The sequence below is a fragment of the Eurosta solidaginis genome, chromosome 4 (genome assembly GCF_040869045.1).
Source record: "Eurosta solidaginis isolate ZX-2024a chromosome 4, ASM4086904v1, whole genome shotgun sequence".
Taxonomy (NCBI): domain Eukaryota; kingdom Metazoa; phylum Arthropoda; class Insecta; order Diptera; family Tephritidae; genus Eurosta; species Eurosta solidaginis.
In genome coordinates, this window is record NC_090322.1 from 272,203,959 (window position 1) to 272,230,747 (window position 26,789).

Sequence of the window (26,789 nt, forward strand, 5' to 3'; positions counted from 1 at the left end):
TCATACCGTTAGTTCGTGAACTGCGTGATTGCCTCTCTTATGGATTTGGCAAAGCACACATAAATTCCAATGTGGAGGAGTGCACTTATGCGACCATATTTTGCACACAAGTTGATGCATGCTCTTAACCAAATCTTCGCCTCCGTATTTGAAGAGCTCGGTGACTAGTCTGTCCTTACAGTACTCTAGTTAAACAATGACATTTGCTCTAGAGGTTTCCATTCAAGTAAAACATATGAGGAGGACAGTTGCTCAATAGCACAAGAAACTTGAAAAAAAAATGTATCAGTAATGCGCACAATTTTACGTTTTTCTCAGCCAAAAATGCATTTCGAGTTCATAATTCACGTCATGTGCGCTTCATTACAGCCGCTTAAGCATTAAAGTTGTCACTTAGATGTCAGTTAGTTAGTAATTCTGCTTCCGCGCTCGATGTCATCTCTGCACCGTAGCCTTCAAACTGTAGAGAATATGACATTTAAAATCAGTAAGTCAACAATTTTGGTATTTGGCGACAGCTATACCAAGAAAGTCCGGATTTACCTAATTTGAGAGTAAATACAGTAAACAGTAATTTTAAAATTTTTGTATATTTTCGGCAGCAGTTAGTTCCTGCTGCATTGTCACAAACCTGATCATTCACAACAGACAATTGCTTATTGCAGATCCGATTTTTCAAGAAAATAAGGGGGCATTATCAACAGTAATATAACAACATGCGACAATAATTTGCTCAGGTTATTGACATTAGCCGTAGCTCTACACCTCCCATTCGCAACTCAAAACCAAATAACGTCATGATCAGAGCCAAATATGCACGTAAAGCACTAAAAGAACCCGAACTACCCAGGAAACGTGTGTTAATTTGGCACGGTTTTGTTCAACTTTATTGTAAATACTTATAATCCACAAACAATTCAGATTATTTGAATGTACTAGCACTGATTGTATAAAACTTACAATCTTCAATCATTTGGATGCAAGTGATTGCAGTCACGTTTCCACTAATTTCATTCATTCCTTCCAGGATTTGGCTACAATCATTGATTACCCAAAACATGTGATGACAAGTCGAAGAAAACAATCGTTTTTCGTTAGATTTTATTTAGTGAACGAATTACTAGAATTATGATTAAAAAGTCTTCAATAGTCAAAGTAGCTATCCACATTTCAAATGATTGCTTTTTTGATTACTGAAATTGTATAATTAGATTAGGTATCGATTGCAATCAAGTTAATTGCAAATGAAATGAAAGCCCATTGCAACATATAATTTCAAATCGATTGTAGATAGGAATTTTACAATCACAAAAAATTTAACGAAAAATATTTCGATAACAATGAAATAATTAAGTGTCGCAATCGTTGATAGTAAATCTAAATGATTTTAAGTTTTTCCGGCTCTCGACGGTGACGTGACACAATCCTAAGATACATAGCACCAAGTTATTAGGTATGGTGTCACCTCTACTGCAGTGACTTAACCTCAAGTTTTTTATTAAGTTTATGAGACTGCAAAAGGGTGACAGAATTTCAAGAAAAAAGGGCATAATCTTAAACATTTTAGTAGCTAAACTTGAGCGCAGAACTTAGTAATTCAACGGTATTGTTTTTATAATTTTGGAAAACTCTGGAGAAAACACAGCAGGTAATGGAATTTTTTTCTTTGACCGTAGTTAAAACTTATAATACCATTAATAACATGGACTTGAAAGGCACCAATTGCACCTGAAAGGACTGATTTTCACAAAGTTTGCTCAAAAATAAAACTATTCAGCTTAGCCTCAAGATCACTTTGGGTCTTAATGAATCTTTATCTTATCAATTTCAATGGATGATATTTTGATGGATTTTAACTATAAGTCACTCTGATCTAAATGGTAATTTTTGGCTATGTAGAATTACACTTATAAATGGCTCTAATTGAACTTAAGGCTAAAGGAAAGTATTTTTAGGACTGCAGCCGTAATAAAACGCTCTACTTTAATCCTCAGCAGAAGGTTTCCCCTGCCTTCTGATATAATTGCAGTAGATACTTAAACTTCGTGAAAATTAGTGGTCTTGTGATCAAGGTGAAAGAATAGCATTAACAGATACCATAGCTAATAGTAGAGGATTTAAGCAAGATCAAAGCAGAAGATTCCATCATCTGGGGTAAAGTAAATATGTGTAAGCATTAAAAGCTTGAACAAATTCGTGATTTTGATACTTTCATGACATGTTGTAAAATAAAACAAGATTTCATTTTATCATTGATATGAACTAATAGTTCTTACCATCAAGCATATATTTTGATATATCCTCATCATTTTTCTGCAGATCTTCGGTGTAGACTTCCATTATGGCACGCAACTATTAATATTTTATTTTGTTAAATTTTTTAAAAGCTTTATTTTTACAATTTTCTTAACTTTTTGCTACTTTGGTATTGAAACAGCGCAATAGGTCACATGCGTATACCGTTAACACTTTTTTTTTGGCTACACTCTGTGTTAAATAATCGTTTTAAGAAGTCTTGAGTCACAGGCATGCAACATAAATTTTGAAATTGAGCGATTTTCTTTCGCACTTTATTTTCACTTTACGGAAAAAAATTACATGTTTACATTTCACAGTAAAATTTTTTTACTACGTGTTTGCAAAATTTCTTTTTTTTTTTTTTGTGTTAATGATGTTGATCAAATTTACATAATGCAACTTGTTAGTTTTGGCAAAAATTATTTCATCAAAATTCATTCGCATAAATTATTTTTTTACATTTCCCTCTACGTTAATTTGTGCGTCACCTTGAATGCAACATACACACAAAAATCACTCAAATAGCTAAAATGTATTGATTTTAAATCAAATAACTAACAGCATTTATTTGCTTATTTCCATATTCTGCTGTTTTATTATTATTTTAATAGGTGCAGGTTTTTATGCAGTCAGCTTGGACATCGCATTCTTGCGCACAATAAAATTAAAAAAATAAAAAACGAGCAAAGTGATAAAGAAGCACTTAAGAATTCATATTCATGTGTGAAGGTGACTGAGAAAGCCACAAATTTGAATGCCAAATATGCAAACAAACAAAAGACTTAAGAAACAAACCCGCCACTCGCGCACATTGAATGCGTGGCACGCAGAACATACAAACAAAGTACATAGGCAGATAAACTTTTTGAATAGCGAACGTGTACTATCCGTCCAATATGACTTCACACAGCCGATTGAAATAAATTACATTTGCAATTACATATACATATGTACATATGTATGTTAAAATGTTTATATACCTACCATAGGTATAAGCAATTTGTCAACCTTTCGAAAGGAAATGCCAAGCCGCAACAGCTACTGCTTTAAGGCAGCTCTCAGTGTAATACAAAGCTATTTTAATATTGTCATACATACATATATGGACAAGTACAAATGCAGGTGTATGTACATATGTATACATGTAAGTAGAATTTTATTGCAATTTTTGTATGGTATTGAAGGACTGGACACAAATCGGGAGTTTATGGCTTGCAGCAGAAAGTCAATTCTTACTATTAGATTTTATCGATTCTTTTGAATGTTAATACAGCAAATGTTGGAGATCTCGTTTTTAAAAAGTGCATTAATAAATATGCGTGTGTGTGCGTGTTACCAAGCCGCTATTGGAAAATAATACAAACCAAAAGAACAATGAAATTGCTGCATAATTGAGCAACAATAAGTGAGTACACATGAATTCATACAGTGGTGTATACACTCAAAGAAATACTTAAAAGTTAGGGAGAAGCTATTGAAATGGGAGGTAAAATCGGTGTGAATTTTCGACACAGAATTGTTTTTCTAATCGAAACAAATAAAAAATAAATAAAATAAATGCAAGGCGCTATAACCTCCGAAGAGATTTTATGCCCAGCTCTTTGTTCCCGTCGTGCCCCTTTTTAATTTATCCTACAAATTGGTGGAACGAAACCCACATGTTTTAAGCTTTTACGCAGAATGGCATCTGCAAGACAGATGAAATTTTACTGAGAAGCTTTTCATGGCAGGAATACAATCGGAGTGTTTGTCAAACTGGAAAAAGAAGCGGTAAAGATGGGTTTGATGGTGAATGAGGACAAAACGAAGTACCTGCTGTCATCGAGCAAAGAGTCAGCGCATGTGCGCCTTGGCAACCACGCTACTGTTGGCAGCCATAATTTCGAAATAGTAAAAGACTTCGTTTATTTGGGAACCAGCATCAACACTAGCAACAACATCAGCACTGAAATCCAGCGAAGAATCAATCTTGCCAATAAATGCTACTTTGGACTAGGTAGGCAATTTAAAAGTAAAGTCCTCTCTCGGCGAACGAAAATCTTACTCTACAAGTCACTTATCGTACCCGTCCTGCTATATGGGGCAGAAGCCTGGACCATGACAACAGCAGATAAAGCGGCTTAGGGAGTGTTCGAGAGAAAAGTTCTTCGAAAGATTTATGGACCTCTACGCGTTGGCGATGGCGAGTACCGAAGAAGATTTAATGATGAGCTGTACGAGCTATACGCAGACATCAACATAGTCCAGCGAATTAAAACGCAGCGGCTGCGCTGGCTAGGCAGTGTTATGCGAATGAAAAATGATGCTCCGGCCAAGAAAGTGTTTCTATCGGAACCCGCCTATGGAAGCAGATGTAGAGGGCGGCCCCCACTCCATTGGAAGGACCAGGTGGAAAACGATTTGAACTCCCTTGGTGTCACCAATTGGCGCCAGTTGGCGGGGCGAAGGAGCGACTGGCGCGCCTTGTTGGACGGCCATAACCGTTTAGACGGTTAAGCTCCAATTAAGTAAGTAAGTAAGTTTGCGAAATCACTGCCGAATGGCGACCCCGCTTATTTTCGATGTTGCTTTGCGTGCTATTTTTAGTTGGTTCTGGGAACGATATTATTTGGAGCACAAAAAAAAGCATTAAAATATCAGCGACCATAGCAATTATATGTTTAAGCTAATAAATTATTATTTTTTTTTTTTTTGTATAAATAACGGAATGGGGGAATGCAGAATGTAACCGTAAGTGTAGCCAGTAAACTTTAGAATAATGTGGGAGCAATGGTCGTGGTGGAAATGATATGCGCGAAATCAAATAATTTAATGCAAATTCACGAAGGCAGAAAAAGAGGAAAACAAAGATTAGAAATCCAAACTGAAGCCATTTCTGATCGACGAGATATAGGTTTGTTATCGGTGTGTTATTGACGTGTCACAAAAAAGATGTATATTTGTTATAAACGTCCTATAGATTGTAGATAACAAAGGTTATCGATGAGTTATATTTTTTTTAGTTAGGAGTCATCAATGTGTTATCGAAAATTTATCGACTTATTATCGAAGACTTTTCGATTTTTTATCAAAAAATTTTCGATATATTATCAAAAAATTAATTATTTGAAATCGAAAAGTTAAGTTTCTTAACGGAGTATTGCCATTTTTAATCAGCGCGTTGGCGATTTTATATCAAAAAGTTATCAGGAAATTTTCGATTTGTTTTCGAAAATTTGTCGAGTTCTTATGAAAATCTTATTGTTTTCCTGCAAAAACTTCTCGACTTTTTATGAAAGTGTCACAATTTGTATCGGCGCGTTATCGATTTGTTATCGACCACCCATCGGTTTGTTATAAAACTGACACTGATAAAATGAAAGATGACACCTCTGTAACCAGCCGATAGAAAGCCGACAAAAAGCCAATAAGAGGACTATGTATGACTTGCCGATAAGAAGCCGACAATAAACTCAATTAATTGTCAGAATAGGTTGGTACGGATAAGAAGCCAACGAAGCTCTTCTCAAATAGGCCGAAATTATTTGTTTCTGGTAAATTTACCTCAATTGTGCTTGAACTCCTGGCCGAACTGTTTTTAAATACCCCCTCGTCGATAATGATATTTGAATATGCAAACAAAAGTTTCTTAGCAAAAGAAAGCAATCGAAAAATAACTGTTAATTTCTGCATGATACAAAAAACTCAAAAAATATTACAACAAACGAAAAATTACGAGAGAAATAAAAAATTCGAAAAATAACTCATTTTCTGAGATATAAAAAAATAGAATAATAGCCACGAATTTTTAAGCAAAAAGAAACAAGGCTAAAAATATCTGTATTTGCCAAAATATAACTGTTGTTTTCCGAGCGAAATGAAAACTCAAAATAGGAATCAATTAATTTGTTGACAGCTTGTGTCATAAGGAACGAATTGGTATACTTCTTATACAGGTGATATTATACCTCAAGTATGATTTTGTTGGTCAACATTTTGATCACTAAAAGTTCTTAGCATCCCTGATTTGCCTATATTTTTTTAACAAAATGCATTCAAAATCAAAATAACACCAAACTCGTAAAGTTGTTTATCGAGTTTAATAAAGTTTTGAAAAATACAAAAGTTCATATTTTCTGCTCGGCTGGAAATTGTAAGAAATTTTTTTCGAAGGGTAAGAAAATATGTCAGTTTAATTGTGGAAATCCCCACTGAGTGCTGATCCAAATTTCTGCTAACTACAGATTAGCTTTTTAAGTGTGAGGCATGATTCTCCAAAACATTTTCATATTTCACTAGGAATGAACGTGCAATAATTGAAACAAAATTTCAGGGAAGGAAAATTTTCCCTTCTATATAAAATTTTCTCATTTAAATTATTTTTTCTGAGCGTAGTTACAGAAGTGCTACATTCACAATTTGTATTGTAAGAATTCTTTGCTGTCGATTATTATGATTTATTTTGTTTTTATTTTTTAGGATTGCGTGAAAATATGCCAAATAAAAATGCAGCGAACATACATATGTACATAAGTATGTAAGGCACCAGACTTCAGTTAGTATTTGACTTCGACTAAAAAGGGTTAAAGACCGCCACAAGAAATCCAATCTTAACACGACAAAGCATATTGTCGTTTTCGCTAATTTCATAGTTGAAGCACATACATACATACATTCAATCAAATATGTATAAATGCAACTTCACTCGCTTATACGCAAGCATTACAAGCCATGCAAGGAAAGTGACCATTTTTACCAAGTGTAAGTAATTTATTGCTGGATATTTTGGTATATTCATACATACGAATAAGCATAAATAATTCAGTACATCCTAAAATGGACCACCACGACACTCCAACTCGGCCCCCAATCATCGAAAACGCCCAGATAGTAGTCGATTGTATGAATCGCTCGATTATCTCTACCTAACGCTCACTCATTATTCGTCTTGTCGGAGTTTTGCTTAAAATACCATATGTAGAGTGTGTATCAATCTTTTGCCACCGTGTGCTAAAATTCAAGTAAACAAAACAAAAGAAATTTTTGGATGCCTTTGTAGACCAAACATAAATTTCCCTGCTGTGCATTAGTGGAAACATGAATCCTATACGCCTCTATGGGAGCATGGCTATGTGAGTGGAGACATAAGCTACCTTATGCTTTACGAATACGTACACAGATAAAATAATCTGGCCCTCTCTATGACTAAATGGTGTACTCAAAGCCCCCTATGCGCTTTATGGAGCCCTATCCATTGATTATAAAGAAATTATTCTTGTTAAGTAAAGGCGGTTCTGCTCTGGTGGGAATAGTAGAGGCATTAGTTGTTTTTCAGCATTCTCAATTTAAAAATAGCCAGCTGCTAATATTGATGGGTTTCGCCTGATACTACATAATTTTGGACCTCTACAAGTCGCCTATCATACCCATCCTTACAGATGACTCGGAATGACGGAAGGTGTCGGGAGTAGAAGAGATGGCTCTTGGAGTGTTCGACAGAAAAGATAATCTCCGGAAGATTTATGGTACTCTCCGTTATGCCAACGGCGTGTATCGGAGTATGTGTAATGGTGAGCTGTATGCGTTTTACGCAGTTGCGATATTGCAGCGAATAAAAGTCCAAATACTTCCCTGGTTAGGTCGTGTTATGCGAATGGACACAGCCGCTTCAGGAAAAGAAGGGATTTCAATCGGCAACGTCATTTTGAAACAGGAAGTTGGGAGAGGTAGATGGAGGAAGAATGCACCTCCCTAGTGCTTCCGATTGTCGTCAGATATCGCGAAACAGGGTATCTGACGTGACTTCTTACGGAGCGGTAAAAATCGCCTAGGCGGCTAAACGCCAATTAATAATGACGATGAAGGCTGTTACAACAACAACAAGGCTGCTATGAAGCTTTACATCAAGATTTTATCTTCTAACTGATAAATCGTTTCTAATTTACACTTTTTACACACAATGTCGATTTTGATTTTGTTGCCATTTGCAGTTAAAAATTTCGGTTTTATGATTAATTTTGATTTAAGGCTCGGCTTTTAGCGCTGGTTTTCGTTTTGTAATCCTATCCAAGTTGAGTTCAGTTATACCTTATTCCCGCCTTTTCATTCTTATTTTGGTCTGGTTTTGGGTTCCGGATTCGGTTTCACCATTGACGTGGTTCCAGTCTCGGTCCATGATTCGGTTCCGGGTTTGTTAATTATTTCGATTCCAGGTTGGGTTTAGCTCCAGTATTTGGTTATGGATTCCATTCCATTCCATTTTGGTTACGGTTTTGGTTTTGGTTTCAGTTCCGGATTCGGTTATGGCTTCGAGATTCATTCCTAATTTTCTCCTTTTTTCTTTCTTAATCCTTACGTTAACCATAAGCATCGTTATCATTGTCCACAACATAACTATACCGTTTTTTTCTTCCTACTATTATTTTCATTCCTTTACATTTACATTCGTGGCGGTTGCCTTGGTGTGGTGGTAGCGTGATCCGCTTAACACACCGAAGATACTGGGTTCAAGCCCCGAGCAAGGCAACATCACAAATTTAGATACAAGTTTTTCAATTAGAAAAAAGTGGTTTTTCAATTAGAAGGAGCGTATTTCTATCATGAAAAGCTTCTCAGTGATAACTTTTCTGCCTTGCAGATTCAGTTCAGAGTCGGCGTAAAACACATAGGCTCCATCCAGACAAGTTTTAGGAAAAAACTAGAAGGAGCAAGGCACAAATTGGAAAAGAAGCTCGACCTTTTTTACATTTACATTTCCTCTTCCTTCCACTTCCTTCTTTCTCACTAATTTATTCTTACTTATTTATTTTCCGATTTAGGGTCTGATTGCGCTCAGATCAAACTTCGAAAAACTAGTTATTAAAAAACGATATTTTATATTCAATTGCAATTCGCCCACAAAAGATTACAACTAATGCCAGTATATCATATATGCACTAAAATACATATTTACATACGTATAGACATAAGTTCCAATTTAACAGAAACTTGTACGTTTTTGAGTCGACAATGGCTGAAGAAACGAAGCGATTGTCGGCCGATTGAATGTCAAGCTGTGTGCTGAATATAAGCATATCTTGCCTTAATACCCAGAAGGACTTGGACTTCAATCTTTAGCAAATCTCACTTTTTCACTGGCGGATGGAACTCTGCATTATGCGGATAAATTAATAAAAAAAATATCAGGACGCCGTAATGAAACAAGCTCTTTCGCACGTATAGAGATATGCTGTTCACCAACAGCTGGGTCCGATTCCAGAGATCGGATATGAGTTTGAAAACTTTTGGTATTAAGGATCCATCATCGGTACATGAAAATATTTTTCTTGTGAAATTGGACTAGATATTTTGAGTCTCAATTGGTTTAAGGCTTACCACCAAATTTCCTGCAGAGAATGCACTCCAGCAGTCATAAGCGCCTAAACTCATTCGTATGACATGTTCACCAAACAATTTTTCAAAATAATTTGAAATTCGAATGAATCGTCAACATGTTAATGTTTGTTATATTTGTAATGCAAATATTTATCGTTGACGGTTACTTGTGGTTGACAGACAAGTCGTAATGGCGCTTTGTTCGGTTCGCTCGCATACATAAATACCCATCAACAAATTTGACCCTTATATAAGCCTTATTTCATATGTCCGGAAGGCTTATGATATCAGGCCTTAATTCTATAAGAAATAATAGTTGCATGACGTACCCCTTATAATACTCCTTATTTTCTGTTCTTATGAAATCAGACCTAAGGTTTATCTGAAGGTTTATAACCCATGTATAACGGCCATAACCATTAGATAAGCCTAAAATAAGGTGTTTCTATAAGGCGTATTATGTACTCCTTTTATCTTATACCAAGGTTTATCTGTCAGGTCTGAAACCAGTATTCCTTATAGTTTCCAACAGCTTTTGCTGGGTACCTGTGTACATACATATACAATGCATATTATGCATGTGTGTGGGAGTATTCTGTGTTCAAATATTCCATAGTTTTTACAAAACATATTAACCCAAACTTGATGGATATTTAAGCAACTCATGCTATCAGAAGTTTTTTATGTTGATTTCATTGGCTTTCGCGGACTATTCTCAATGGGCTTATGTGATTTAAATGATTGTTAAACGGTTTTATTTAGCTTGACTATGTGTACTGAACGGCCAGTCGGCCGTTGTGAACGAATTTTCTAATTAAAATTTAAGTAGCTTCCCGATAAGCTACAAGCTTGAAACTTCGAATATAGTTCAAGAACCCGATGACAATCCAATAATAAGAACAAAAAACTCCGATAGGTGGCGCAAGGATAGAGATATTCAAAAAAATCGTATTTGTGCTCCGATTAGGCTCATATTTGGAACACATATTACATTCATGAATAGAAAGGGACAAATGAAAAAATCGCCGCCAGTTGACGCAAGGACCGAGATGTTAAAAAATCTTATTTGTAGTCCGATTTGGTTCATATTTGGAACACATATTACATACAGAAATAGAAATGGCTTTATGAAAAAAAATTCTGCTAGGTGCGGCAAGGATCGAGATATTAAAAATACTCGTATCTGAGGTCCGATTTGACTCATATTTGGAACAAATATTACATACAGTCTGGTAGAATTGACATCAAAATACTTTGGAGTTCGAGGTCTTAGATTGTAACAAATTTTCAGGAAAGAGTCCTTGGAATATGCAGTTTTTATTTGGAGGCCAAGCCAGCAGACAGCTGTAAATAGAATATAGTGTATACAGAAGATCTTTCTTAAATATGCTCTTCGACCTTTAAACTTCTCTGAATCTATGCCTCCTTATTCTTCTCGTCTCTTGCTATTAAACCTTAAGACCTTGTTGATTTGAAAGGAATTTTTAACATAACGCTGCTTTAAACGATTCGTCATACATTTGTTAGGATACTTAAAAGCAGGGACCTTAACCGGAAACCAGCTATTTTCTGTTAAATATCTGAACCATTAACCGCACCGTAATCGTGCACAAATATTTTTCGATATATAAATTTATAATTTTTTTTTACTTGTTTGTTTATTTGCCATTTGGCAATGTAAGAGGTTGTTCCAAAGTGTTTCGACTTAGGTTAACACATTAATCAGTTTCTCATTAGGTTGTCATTTAAGGAATTTTGAAATTTTTATTTCCGAACCGAGAATCCGGTTTAATTAAGGTTTGATAAACCAAAACAAAAGTGCGAACACGGTTCAAAATGCTGAACCGGACCGACCACATTTTCCATCCGATGTACGTCCCTACTTAAAAGCAAATTATTTTTTTCCCACTTGTTTTCGTTGATTTGTTGTGTCTATAATTTAAAAGTTTTACTGGCTCTTTTTTTATTACCGCAGCAATGTCAAGTAAATGAGTGAGAGAGCGTGCCAATTGACTATGAGATTTGTTTAAATTTTTAATTATATCGAGCTTCGTTAGCATCAGGGTATCAAATGTAAATATATGAATTTACTTAAGTATTTGCATATAAAAAGCAATACATATATCTAAGTACACAAGTTCTAAGTATAAGTATGTACAAATATATACCGTAATACAAATTGAATTGTGTTAAAAGTCAAACCCGCACTAGAAAGCATTGGTACTAGGAAGAAGGTGCATATATAGCAATGGAAAGGCTGATCAATTAGAAATCTTGAAGCATACTAATCCATAATAAGCCACCAAGCAGGTAGGACATTTAACCTCTTTAGTGGTTCTGACCATTTCGTAGCAAAGCACGCCAGGAAAGGCCTCAAGTGGTGCCCCATTTAGCTTATGGGCAGGGTCGGCTTAATCGATTGAAATATAAATAATTCGCAGTTGCCACAGAAAGAACCATAAATCTTTTTAATGCGAAAACTGGATTATCGCTATCTATTCACCTCATAAAATAAAGCAGGCATGCTTAACCTACGAACCGATATCATTTCGTTACGATAATTAACGTTAATAAATGAAACAAAGTCATTTCGTTTCGTTTATTAACGTTAAAAACGTCAAATTAACGAAATGATTTCGTTTCGTTTTCTGCCATATCAAAACGAAATCAAATCGTTTATGTTGATTATTAATTTCAAACTATGCTGGCAAAGCTGATTGATGGCGGAGTCATTAAAGGTGAGAGCATTAGCCAAGCTGATTGCAACTTTTCTCATGAATTTTGACAGTACGAACATTTCTCAGAGTATTTTTGACATTACCACCAACGAATTACACAAACAAATTACATGGAGTTTGTGTGTGTATGTGCGCTCGTTGTTACCACCTTACGGCTTCACCATGGCTATAGCATTGCCAGCACAATTCAAACATAAAGTATCACGTTTTTGTTAACGTTTTTAACGTTAACGAAAGCTTTTCGTTTCGGTTAAAAACGAGATACAATTTATCTTGATAATTTCTTTATCGATAATATTTCGAAGTGTTTCAACGGAAACGGTGGAAATTTTTTGATAAACGATTAGCTTAACGTTAAGGTGCATCCCTGAAATAAAGTCGCTAACTGTCCACTTAATGTAATAACTCCGCCTAAAAAACTCTCATTCGAAAACAAGCAATGTGAGGTGGTTAATTTCGATATATTGTAAAGGAATCTATGATGGGGGCATGACAAATTACTAAAATATGATAAGATTCATAAAATTGTTGTTTCTATAGCTGAAAATCAGCAACGAATTGATCGATTGATGCAATGAAATTTTTAATTATATACACTTTCGTTCGGCTTAAAAATAGTTGATTTCCTTCTTCAAGTTTGTGTGTTTCTTCGCTGTCAACCATCCGTTCAAACATGCGTTTAGCGAGAGGATTCCACCACATAAGATGTTGAATTAGATCAAATACTCAAAAAGGCCACCTAGTGAAAGCGATACATGTAGCGAGGGAGGGTAAAGGATGGTTGCTTGAGGGAGGTAGATATATAGAGAGATAGAAAAGAAGGGAAATAGGCGGAGATGGAGAGATACGCAGAGAGAGAGAGAAAGGGAGAAGGGGAAGCGAGCGGAGAGAGGGAATTAGAGATACAAACATCTTAAAGTCATGCAGATGAATCAAAGTTATGTCAGGGCAACGTGTGCCGGGTCTGCTACTAAATTATAAGTTACAATAATTTTTGCACTTAGTTTGGCCTGCCGCACAAAATTAAAAGATGTATACCGTGAACCTACCCTCCTGCCTACGCTCATGATTTATAAAATCATTGTCTTACCATTCTTTCATTCAACTTCGGTCAAGTTAAAACTGATGATATGAAATAGCCGAGAGGAAGAGCCTTTCTAAAGTGAGCCCTTTTATTTTCCATAATTCTACCAATTACACCAATTAATCTATCTAATTGTTACATTATCATCAGTCATAGATATGTCTCACGTTGGAGTTAAATCTTACACAAGATACATTCATTCATTAATATAAATATTATCTTATAAAGTGTGCAAGACCCCCTCATAATCCTCCCCATTCATCTTCATAAGTTCCTTTGGCTACGACGATGAATCTATCAAATTATTGTATGCCAATCAAAAATTGAGGGATGAAATGGTAAAGCACTATTGCTCTCCTCATGGTTCCTAGCTCCCAAAAAAGTGAAAGGTCATTTTCCGAAGTTTGTCACTCTCGCCAGAACGCATTGCTGAAGCGATGTCATTCTAGGTTGGTCCTTTTTCCGCGGTTTTCATCTATCTCGTCTCGTTCAAGCTACGTATATGGGCAGAGATAAGAGTATATCCTAGCACTAATAGAAAACTCATTATTTAAAATTTCTGTTGGTTTGGAAGTCCATTCTTCATTGTAAAGTATAATAAGTTAACGATTTTTAACAACATTTTTTTGTCTATTATCGATTTTATGTAAGAATATTAATTAACTTTAACTTGTTTATTGTTCACAGTTAAAGGTCAGTTAGTAAACGATAACTTTGTTTGTGCCGTCTGAACGCAAGTTTGAGATTAGATTATATTAATTTGAATATCGGCACATTAATTAATTTTTTGCTATTATTATTATTTAATGTCATTGAAAATCTAAGGCCCTTAATTTCTGACTCATCGATGAATTCAATTTATTTATTTATAAACTTTAAGATATGATAAGTATTTAAAGTATTTACATCACAAACATGACGAAATGAATAGTTAGCAGCTAAAATGATTTTTTTTTAGTTTTTTAAATTTGGGTAGACAAAGCAATTGCCATCAGATTGTTCATATTTCTATGAATGAGATTATAATTAACGCGTTATACAGCTATTTACATCAATTTATTTTAGATATGTATGTACAAAATGTGTCCATTTAACATATGCCGTTATTCAATTGTTTGAAGAATGTAGCTACGTTATGCACTTCAGACAAAGTGTGCTTACAATTCTCTACTGGTGTGCGAGATATTTTTTAGATATCTCAATGCTGAATGAAATTTATATATTACTTAAACATGTCTTTTCCAAAATGCATTTCTTTTCCAACCGCGCTAGTTGTTGTTGAATGTCTACCAAGTTTTTCGTCAAGAGAACAAATTTGCTTAACCATTCCAACGGAATAGAAGTTGTTGATCGCAATAACAATATTCCGTAAAAACTACAGAAAGAAGAACTTATTGCAATATTCATTCTGTCAATATTCACAACTGTCAATATTATGCAATCCATCATTGAAAAGAAACGTATGTTCAGCAGTGCGCGCCTGCTTTGTTCTTATGACGATGGTGTCACAGAAATTTCAGTCATATCAATGGCGTTCACTGTTACTAAACCTTAACCTCTTATACTAAACCGAAAAAATTTAAAACAAAATGCCTAATCATTCAAAAATTCCTACCTTCCTCCTTGTTGAACTTCTTCAGAAATTTTTCATACATCAATACTCTTATTAAACACAAAAACATAGTCAATAGCCTCTTTTATAATATCCTCAACAAGCTAATTGATGAAACATGAATTTTTTTTCTTATTAACATTGACCTTGAGCAACCCAGCAAAAAAGTACTGAATCAAAAACTTGTGCTTGGACCTACAGATAACAATGAAATAATTAGTTTTAAAAAATAACAACTTTGTCATTTTTTATGTGTTTTTTTTTTAAGAGCGCGCATGTTATCATTGACTGCAATTAAAACGCTTATTACTCATGCATTAGTGAATGTGTGTAAGAACATTGGGGTGGTGCATTAAAAGTTTAATTAGAATTTTCGTTCAATATAACTAGAAACATGCTTTTTTAAGTTTTATATAGAAAAATATTAAGTGTATTCGTGACTTTTTTAGTTTTAATTTTGGCTAGTTGGGTGGTTTTCATGTTGGCCGATACCTAGATGGCTTCGAAAACACTACGGAAATATATAAAATAGTAACTGCTACTGGTAATATTTATTTTTGTTTCTAAAATTGCAAGCCAACTGGGTAGTATATAAGCAGCGCAATCGAAGGAATGATTGATCTGTTTGATTTTAACACGTTGTATGTGAAGTACGCGAATATTTTGAATTTTGAAGTTCTACTACAATAGTAGTGCTTTAAGTTAACAATATTCAGATACACTGAGGTTCCAAATCCTGAGGAAAGTAAACCAAATCGTTCAAGGAACGCACCCTCTTATATATGTACATATGGATTTTAAAAGGATCGTAGACGATTTAAATAAGCGATATTTTACCAAACAAAACTATAAATTAACAAAAGTTGAAGAAATTCGAAATAGGCGTGACACTGCCCCTTTTCTTACCAAGCATTTCCTATGTTTCGTAGGCCTAGACTAGCAGATGAATTGACGTATCATAATATAATTCCGTACTGGAATTTGTCCTTACAATGAGAAATTTTTCTAGTATAAGTGGGCAACTAAGTTAATAACCGAACCAGCTTTTGATAAAACTTAGTGCCAAACAAGAAAGAAGGCTAAGTTCGGGTGAAACCGAAAACTACATACTCAGCTGAGAGCTTTGGAGACAAAATAAGGGAAAATCACCATTTAGGAAAATGAACCTAGGGTAACAATGGAATGTGTTTGTATGACATGGTTTTCAAATGGAAGGTATTAAAGAGTAAAAGGAATTTGGCCATAGTTTATAGGTGGGCGCCATTTTGGGATATCGCCATAAATGTGCACCAGGGTGACTCTAGAATGTGTTTGTACCTTATGTGTATCAAAGGTATTAATGAGGGTTTTAAAAGGGAGTGGCCCTTAGTTGTACATGTGAAGGCGTTTTCGAGATATCGACCAAAATGTAGACCAGGGTGGCCCAGAACATCATCTGTCGGGTACCGCTAATTTATTTGTATATGTAATACCACGAACAGTATTTCTGCCAAGATTCCAAGGGCTTCTGATTTCGCCCTGCAGAACTTTTTCATTTTATTCTACTTAATATGGTAGGTGTCGCACCCATTTTACAAAGTTTTTCTAAAGTTATATTTTGCGTCAATAAACTGATCCAATTACCATGTTTCATCCCTTTTTTCATATTTGGTATAGAATTATGGCATTTTTTCATTTTTCGTAATTTTCGATATCGAAAAAGTGGGCGTGATCATAGGCCGATTTCGGTCATTTTTTATACCAAGATAAAGTGAGTGCAGATAAGTACGTGAACTAAGTTTAGTAAAGATATATCGATATTTGCTCAAGTTGTCGTGTTAACGACCGAGTGGAAGGACAGACGCGACTGTGTATAAAAACTGGGCGTGGCTTCAACCGATTTGGCCCATTTTCACAGAAAACAGTTATAGCCCTAGAATCTAAGCCCCTACCAAATTTTCTCAAGGATTGGTAAATTTTTCTTCGACTTATGGCATTAAAAGTATTCTAGACAAACTAAATGAAAAAGGGCGGAGCCACGCCCATTTTGAAATTTTCTTTTATTTTTATATTTTGTTGCACTATATCATTACTGGAGTTGAATGTTGACATAATTTACTTACATATATACAGGAAAGATATTCAATTTTTTGTTAAAATTTGACTTTTAAAAATTTTTCTTAATTCGATTTTTCTAATTTTTATTTAGCACATATATAGTAACAGTAGTAACGTTCCTGTCAAATTTCATCATGATCTCTTCAACGACTGCCAAATTACAGCTTCCAAAACTATTAAATTACCTTTTTTTTAAAGTGGGTGGTGCCACGCCCGTTGTCCAACATTTTACTAATTTTCTATTCTGCATCATAAGGTTAACCCACCTACCAAGTTTCATCGCTTTATGCGTCTTTGGTAATGAATTATCGCACTTTTTCGGTTTTTCGAAATTTTCGATATCGAAAAAGTGGGCGTGGTTGTAGTCCGATTTCGTTCATTTTAAATAGCGATCTGAGATGAGCATCCAGGAACCTACATACCAAGTTTCATCAAGATACCTCAAAATTTACTCAAGTTGTCGTGTTTGCGGATGGACGGACGGACGGACATGGCTAAATGAATTTCTTTTTTCGCCCAGATCGTTTTGATATATAGAAGTCTATATCTATCTGGATTAGTTTATGCCGTTACGGATTACCGTTATGCAAATAAAGTTAATATACTCTCTAAGCTCTGCTCAGCTGAGTATAAAAACTGCTACTAAAGTGTGCGGTACAAGCTCAGCGTTGGGTATATAATGATGGATTTCAACCGAACTTAGGCCTTTTTATAGTTGTGCCATGGCCCTGGATGTAATATGGAGCATTCAAGATCCAACTTTTTTTCACATACATTTTTGGCCCACCTTAAAATCCATGCAGGTGTATAAAGCTTTTATCGAAAATTGCTAAAAGCAACAAATGAGTGAAAAAAGCATGCGATGGGTAACAAAAATATGAACACAAGTTCAGGGATATTGCTAGTCATTAAAATGAAAATTGTAAACAGAAATTCGTATACATACATATATACACACAAATTTAAATGTACATATACGTATATGCTCATATGTCAGGTGCATATGTACATAAGTGCTTAAGTGCGTGTTCACTTTTACAAAATTGAACTTTGCTTACATTTAAATCGACATCAGTAAATTGCTGCCAGCGAGAGTTCGACGATTTATTAAAGCTTCGGAAAAAACTTGAACGATTAAGAAATTCCATTTTTTGCTAGAACCACATTTTGTTGTATTTGTTACAACCATGGCGGAACGATACAAGGTGGCAGCATGGTTACATGCATACAAATATATATAAAAATTCGATGTACTTTGTTTTTGTAAATTTGATGGACAAATGTCAAAATCGTACTGCCCGGAAGTTGATGTATCAAATTAAATAAAAAAAAGCAGGGATGCACCTTAACGTTAAGCTAATCGTTTATCAAAAAATTTCCACCGTTTCCGTTGAAACACTTCGAAATATTATCGATAAAGAAATTATCAAGATAAATTGTATCTCGTTTTTAACCGAAACGAAAAGCTTTCGTTAACGTTAAAAACGTTAACGAAAACGTGATACTTTATGTTTGAATTATGCTGGCAATGCTATAGCCATGGTGAAGCCGTAAGGTGGCAACAACGAGCGCACATACACACACAAACTCTATGTAATTTGTTTGTGTAATTCGTTGGTGGTAATGTCAAAAATACTCTGAGAAATGTTCGTACTGTCAAAATTCATGAGAAAAGTTGCAATCAGCTTGGATAATGCTTTCACCTTTAATGACTTCGCCATCAATCAGCTTTGCCAGCATAGTTTGAAATTAATAATCAACATAAACGATTTGATTTCGTTTTGATATGGCAGAAAACGAAACGAAATCATTTCGTTAATTTGACGATCTGAACGTTAATAAACGAAACGAAATGACTTCGTTTCGTTTATTAACGTTGATTATCGTAACGAAATGATATCGTTTCGTTGGTTAATCATGCCTGAAAAAAAGTTTATAATCAGCTGTCCCATGCTGCCACCTTGTATCGTTCCGCTATGGTTACAACAATTAACCCATTGATATCCTACTTGAGGGTACGATATTTTTATACTGAAATTAACTGAGCGAAGTACTGAATAAATTATTAAATTCGATTCGTAGAAGCCTCTTTTTAAACGAACACAAACACATAATTCAGCTGATTTTGATAAGAAAAATATGTATATGGATGTACATTAATTCGTATATGAAATTTATTCTACCAAAACAAGCACAATATCATATTCAAATTGCTGTTCTTTTTAATTCGAAGCAGACAGACAAAGCGAACGTGCACAGAAGAAAAAAAGTTCAGAATAGCTAACTGACCAGTACCGCCAACAGAATTCACAGCCGCCCTGCAGTCAAACCAACTAGTTGTATACTAGAAGAATACTAGTTTGCCAAAAATCTCAACTAGTATGAGTTCTGTCTTTCTTCCATATTAGCAACTGGTATTTTTAACACGGCGATGTCCTACGAAATATCAATTGCCAGCCTCTGCATCAGCATCATACCAATTGACAAACTAGTCGTGGTTGACTGTGTAAAAACAGGCCAAGCTGCACTAGCGCCGTCCTGTTATGAGTGTTAATGGAGTTCAGAATGGTGGTAGTGATATGCACTTTACGGAAGTCATGCTTATGGCTGGATAACCGAACAATTTCATTTAATTGAGGGAATCATAACGGCTTTAAACGTTTTCGTTTCTGACGTTACTGGGTTTCCGGTCTTTCTTTGTTATTCTGGAAAGGCATAGGCTTTTAACGATAAGTAGAAAAAATGTCCTAGGCTACTGATGCCCTCATGGCCAAGGTGTTTTGGCATCGGTATAGGTCTTCCATCTGGGACTATTGATATGGAAGGCTTGGCCTTTTCAATAACTTCTTTAACCTCTGTTGAGGTAACGGTGAGGGTTGACTCGTCATGCTTGTGTTTATGTGCCCGTTGATTTGGACGATATCTAGCATTGTCAACTGAAGTATGCATTGCAAATTGGCTACAGAAAGCACTAGCGCATTTCCTCGAGCCGACAGACGAAATTCTAGTCAAATGAATTATTTAAATACTAACTAGTATTAATAACACAACAAAATTATAGTCAATGAACCATTCTAAAACTGACCAGTATGATGAACGCCACACAATTCTAGTCAATTAACTACTCATACACTAACTAGTATGAATAACACCACAAAATTATAGTCAATGAACTATTTAAAAGCTGACTAGTATGAATAAACCCACAAAATTCTAGTCAATGAACTAGAATGTTTGCTGACTACTTTGGCTTTTGACTGCAGGGCGATTATTAAGCTCCGGGCCGAAGGACCAGTAGGGCTGATTACATCCTACACGTCGTCTACAGACCACAACTACAGGGAAGCAAAGCTTGACGACAACCGTAGCCAAGCATTGCCTACTTGATTACTTTGAACGCTTTTATTATCTGTTATTTACTTCTATTTTAATTTTTATTGAGAAAAAAACAGGACGCCACTCATTGTCGCTACGCAAAAGTAGAATTAGGTTTAATCTGGCAACAATTCATTCGTGATTGATTGTCGTGCCGAAAATAACGACCCTCATAAGAACATGTGTAAAAATAATTTGACAGATGTCGCTTTGTAGCCGCCGCCGTGAATGTAATCAGGCCTAGTGAATGACTCAAAAAAGCTCATAAATCAACAACAGCTGCCAATGAGCTCACGAAAGAGCAACGTCAAACAAATTGCTAAAACAAATAAAATAATCTGTGCTTTATTTGAAATAACTTAAATTCTAGTTACCGCGGCTTTAAATAACACTCAAGTTTTGAATTCAAATCTGAAAAAAATTTAACCAGATATAAAACAGACGAGATAGATGAAAAATTAATGGATGTAGGAACTTTTCTGCATCATAAATTTTTTGTTTGCATATCGAAATTTCCTACTAGTAACTATGAAACGCGGATAATATAATCAAACAGGTAAGGAAGAACATTATATACCCAGCTGTATGCTCTCACATACGAGTATATGTTAAAACAGGAAAGGAAGGCTAAGTTCGGGTGCAACCGAACATTACATATTCAGCTGCCAAATTACAGCTTGCAAAACTTTTAAATTTCCTTCTTTTAAAAGTGGGCGGTGCCACGTCCTTTTACTAATTTTCTATTCTAAGTCATAAAGTCAACCCACCTACCAAGTTTCATCGCTTTATTCGTCTTTGGTAATTAATTATCGCACTTTTTCGGTTTTTCGAAATTTTCGATATCTAAAAAGTGGGCGTGGTTATAGTTCAATTTCGTTCATTTTAAATAGCGATCTGAGATGAGTGTCCAGGAATTTACATACCAAATTTCTTTAAGATACCTCAAAATTTACTCAAGTTATCGTGTTTACGAACAGACGGACAGAGGGAACGAAATTAATATACTCTATGAGCTCTGCTCAGCTGAGTATAAAAATATTTAAGGATAAATGTCACGAAACTTAATTAACATGAAAGATGAGGAGTGATATTCCCTGCAGAAAAAGTGGGAGACAGTCCCGCAGAGCGACAGGTTCGCACTACAGGTTTAATGACTACCTCCGAACTGGTGCCAATCGATTGCAGAGCGGGGCAGTTGGCTGCCGTTCTTATGCCAACAGTACTTAAGTCTGAGCAATGGGTATTTAAATCAATTTATGAAAGACGGCAACTCTTTCAGAACCACCTACAACTGAACTAGTTAAAAAGTGGTTCAAACCATCTACAAAGTCGAGCAATTGCTATTTTAAAACACATCATAATGTTTAAATGCCAAGTTGAAAGCACTGCAAAGGAACAGAATAGAACTAGTACCGTCTTTTAATGCGATTGTTCTGCTGTTCTGCGTTTGTTTGGAGCTATTGGTAGCAAACCTTGTGTTGCTGAAGTATTTGCAACATTTCGGTCAAGCCACGAACTAATTGTATCAATGTTGCTGAGGAGTAGTTGCATTCAGAGAAGATTTTGAATTTTTTCTTCATATTGAATTTTTTAAAAGGCGTAAATCATAAATAAATAAAAACAGTAAATCAATTTTGTTAACTTTCACCTGGCTTATATACAACAGCAAGGACAATGCCTCTGCCAAATTTCAAGTGCCATGCCGTTTTCTAAAATTTTACTCCATTTCTATTTTGTTTTATAAAGTCGACCCACAGACCAAGCCTCATCACATTTTTTTCGTTTTTCGAAATTTTCGAAATCAAAAAGTGTGCGTCGTTATAAGCAAACTCCCTCCATTCTTATTACCAATATCAGATTTAGTACTGTAATGAATTTAATAAGCATATCCAATTGTTTGCCTAAATCATCGCGTTAATGGACGGACGGATATAGCTCAATCAAAATCTGCTCCAATGCTTATAATTTCGAAGTTAGGAAGTCTATCTGTCTATCTTGATTACTTTGTACAAGTCTGGACTTTTTCGGACTAGTTCCATATACATAAGTCAGAAAATTCTAGTTGGAAATTAGTATTCATTCTTGATAATTAGTTTGTTATTCCAACTGCCACCCAAGGTGTTGTGTTCTAATCGCATCCCTACGGCATTCTCCCTAACAGTCTAGTGCCCGGTGGGTACCGTAAAAAGGCATATGAATTTTCACTGAGAAGCTTTTCGTGACACAAATATACATACATACCAAATAATTTGACAAATCACTGGCGGGGGCGAGCCAACTTAGAAAAACTTGTTTTTAATTGAAAAAACTTTTTTTTTAATTTTCGATATTGCTTTGCCCGGGGCTTGAACCCAGGTTCTTCGGCGTGGTAGGCGGAGCACGCTACCACCAAACCACGGCGGACGAGTGATATAGGATTTTTACATCCGGACTTTGAGGGTGGGAGCAGCATCGTTCAATTATCGATAGATGTCAGCTAATTTTACAATTTATTGTTTTCTATACATGAAGCACTTTGAACTTTACAAATTGAATAAAATACAGTCTAGCTTTCAATATCGACTGCTGAGTGGAATATTACCCTATATCGGCTATCGTTTCGAAAACATCCTATCTAACGTTAAAATATATTGAACTTGAGTTAAGTAGGGCGTTTTTAAAAAAAAGTTTTGAGATGGAGCGTTTTCGAAATGGTAGCCAAGATAGGATGATATTCCGCTCAGCAGTCGATACGTCATTTAAAGACACTGATTCACTTTATAAAAAAAAGTATAGTCTGAGTTCATAATTGGAAGTTTGCACAAAAACTATCGTCACAGTCGTTTGTTTCCCATTTTCAATTTGAAGATGTTTGTTTCTCATGATCCCTTGCTGCTTGAAAATCATAATAAATCAAGAGCTTTAACTGTAAAGATTAAAAAGGTTTAATATAAAAATATTTACAAAGAATCTGAACACTCATGCTACACTACTTCTATCTTGGTACTTAGACAACGACGAGCCCCCTGCCCCTATTTTACATGAGGCGCCGCGCGCTTCATTGATTGCACAAACGTACTTAAATACAAGAAAATAAAAATTTTATAAAAAGTATTCCACGATTCGCGACGAGTTATCTAATGCACTTAACACGCACTCCCTAACGCTTTATAATTTATCAGCTCAGCTCAAGCGTTTATTTGTCGCCGATGTTGTTTTGCCTGTGACTACTGCTCGAGGAGCACTAAATAAATGCGCAAGCGTTTTGTGCGTTACTGGGCGGTTTTGGATGGGCGATTTCAAGCATTTAATCACATTTACTGTAGCGTGCCGCACCAACAACAAAGAAATGCGATTCGCATGTAATGAAAACTTAAAACAAAAACAATTAAAGGTGTCTAAGTTCGTGTGTAACCGAACATTACATACTCAGCTTGATCTTTAATTGTACATTTCATTTCAGATAAATTACTTTTCTACATAACACGTGGCACCGCCCATTTAAAAAAAAATGTCTCCACATTTCCTGTTACAATAATACTTGATAAGTGAAATATCATTGATTCAAAACTATTTTTTGCTAATTTATAGCTTATTATTCTAGTCTACGACCCTTTTAAACTTGTTTTATATCTAAGTTGCCGTGGTCTTTAACCGATCCCTCCATTTTTTTCTAGAAATATTTTCCGCTATAAGGAAAATATATGTACATAATTTAATTACGATATGATCATTTTTCTTCGAGTTATGGCTTCCGAAACATAGAAAATGGCTTAGTCATAAAAGGGGCGGTACCACACCCACTTTCAAAAATTTTAGTGTTGCCAATTTAATGTTATAATGCAATTTATAAAGTAAAATTATATTGATACAAAGCTCCTTTTCGCTGATATAGCTTATTATTTTCGTCTACGACCCTTTTAAAAATATTTTATATAAAAGTGGGCGTGGTCTTTAACCGATCTCGTTCATTTTTCTAGAAATATTTCCTGATATAGGGAAAATTTGTGTACGCAATTTTATAACGATCCGTTAATTTTTCTTCCAGTTATGGCTCCCGAAACATAGAAAACTGCTTAGTCATAAAAGGGGCGGTGCCACGCGCGCTCCAAAAAAACAGTGACTCCTTGTTGAGCAAGAGTATAGCCTGAATCCTATGCTCCAGCTTCTCCACTAGAGCAAAGTAGCTCTGGGTTGAAGGCCATCCGGCTTGGATGGAATCCAGACCCTAGCTCTAGATGGGATGTCCTTGAAGTCGACAGCCCTGAGCATCGCACCAGGGTAGAACTTACCCAACCTAGCCACCATCTTGTTGTACAAGTCGGCTGACCTCTGGTCATAGCAGGCCACCAACTTGACTTGCCCCTGATACCAACCCACCTCTTTGCAAGCAGGTGTATGTCCAGGGTTCTCCCTTACTAAGGGGACTGAAAAACTGGCCATTTTGGTCCTTATCCAGCCCTATTTTTCCTTGAAGTTCTGCTCCTTTTCAAAATTAGATTCAAAGACCCCACAATGATGCTACGTTTAGCAAGATCTGTGAAGGAGAGGCCTTTGTCTCTAAAGCTCTTAGCAGCATTCTGCGCAACTTCCATAGAACGGTTGCGCTTGATATAAAGCTCTTTTTTGCAAAGATATAGCTTATTTTATTCGTCCATTACCCTTTTACACAAGTGGGCGGTGCGACGCCCATTTTAAAAAATGTTTCAAAATGTTTATCAAGAGTCTCAATATTAGTCCACATGTCAAATTTCAACATTTTATTATTTACTAAATTATCAGGTTTTTTGTGTTTTCCAAAATGTTATATATATAAAAAGTGGGCGTGGTTATCATCCGATTTCGCTCATTTTCGATACCAATCTATTATGTGTCCATATAAGCTCGTGTACCAAATTTGGTGAAGATATCTCAATATTTAATCAACTTATCGTGTTAACGGACGGACGGACGGACGGACATGGCTCAATCAAATTTTTTTACGATACTGATGATTTTGATATATGGAAGTCCATATCTATCTCGATTCTTTTACACCTGTACAACCAACCGTTATCCAATCAAAGTTAATATACTCTGTGTGCAAAGCACGCTGAGTATAATAAAGAGGAGAAAAACAAAACGCGCAAATGTCTGGAGCAATTTCCATTACAACAATTCAAATGAGCTCAAAATGTACAGTTACATTGTTAGTTGGCTATGCCCATTTGGCATTTTTACCTACTTGGACTTGTCAACGTTCTCATCCGTTACGCGCTGCGACAATATCATATAGCCACAGTATTGCATTACCACTGGAAAAGCTTATCGAGGGCGGCAATAATAACAGAACGAAAGTAATGTGGTGACGACAACATTATGTGGGTATTCCTAGGATGATTCTAAAAGAAGATAAGTTTTAGAAATTAGACTATACCATGAACAAAAAAACTTTGGGATACAGTTTGTAATTTTTATACCCAGCTGAACATGGGGTACTGTAACTTTAAACGTGTAACTGCGACTCGTAATAGTTAAACGGAATTCAGATGCATACAGACTTTTATCTACCAAAATGTCGAAAAGGATTTTGGTTCAGCCTTGTCTATCTGTTCGTTAACACGTGAACTTGATCAAATATGTAAACAGGAATAGATTGCTTTGGGAAATGAATGAATTCGTGATATAACCACGCCCCCTTTTTCGATATTGGAAATTTCGAAGAATGAGAAAAGTTTACTTGTTGGATAACAATTACACATGTAGTGGTCAAACTTTGCAAGTGGTTTGGTTTTATGACATAAAAAATAACTTTATTGAAATTTAGAAAAATGGGCGTGGCACCATACCCACTGAATATTAAGAAAATATATGCAACATTTTTGTGGCTGTATGTATAAGTTTATTGAAAAAAATCTAACCGTAGTAGTGAAATGACAACACTTAATAGATACGAAAATTTTAAAAATTTTAGAAATGGGCGTGGCTATGGCCCTTTTTTATTTAGTCTTTCCATAACTTTCAACGCCGAACAAAGATTTAGTTATGATAACGAAATTTGTTCCAAATATTCCTTATATGACAATAAATGTTTGTTATAAAAGTGGGTGAAATAGGCTGTGATCCACGCGCACATTTTCACCGTATTCCAGAGAATGTGTCTGGCAGAATGTTAAATGTAACATTTTTTACCAAATAAGCTATCAGCTATCTATATTCTGGTGCTCGAAATTGATCACATTTGGCACTTGGAGCAGTTAAAGCTCCGCCATTG

General features: G+C 35.4%; 1 protein-coding gene across 2 annotated transcripts in view; it reads right to left on the minus strand.

Moving 5' to 3' along the window:
* The window catches only part of Cen (cerebellar degeneration-related protein 2-like), a 190,654-nt gene that overhangs the window by 113,647 nt on the left and 50,218 nt on the right, over positions 1-26,789 (minus strand). Inside the window, exon 1 of one of the 2 annotated variants that reach the window (XM_067786151.1) lies at positions 2,277-2,757. The exons of the other annotated variant lie outside the window; for it this stretch is intronic. Within the exon in view, the coding sequence (XP_067642252.1) occupies positions 2,277-2,340 (64 nt within the window). The 5' untranslated portion in view covers positions 2,341-2,757. Of the gene's footprint in view, positions 1-2,276; positions 2,758-26,789 lie in introns of those variants that run through there. 2 annotated transcript variants of the gene reach the window in all.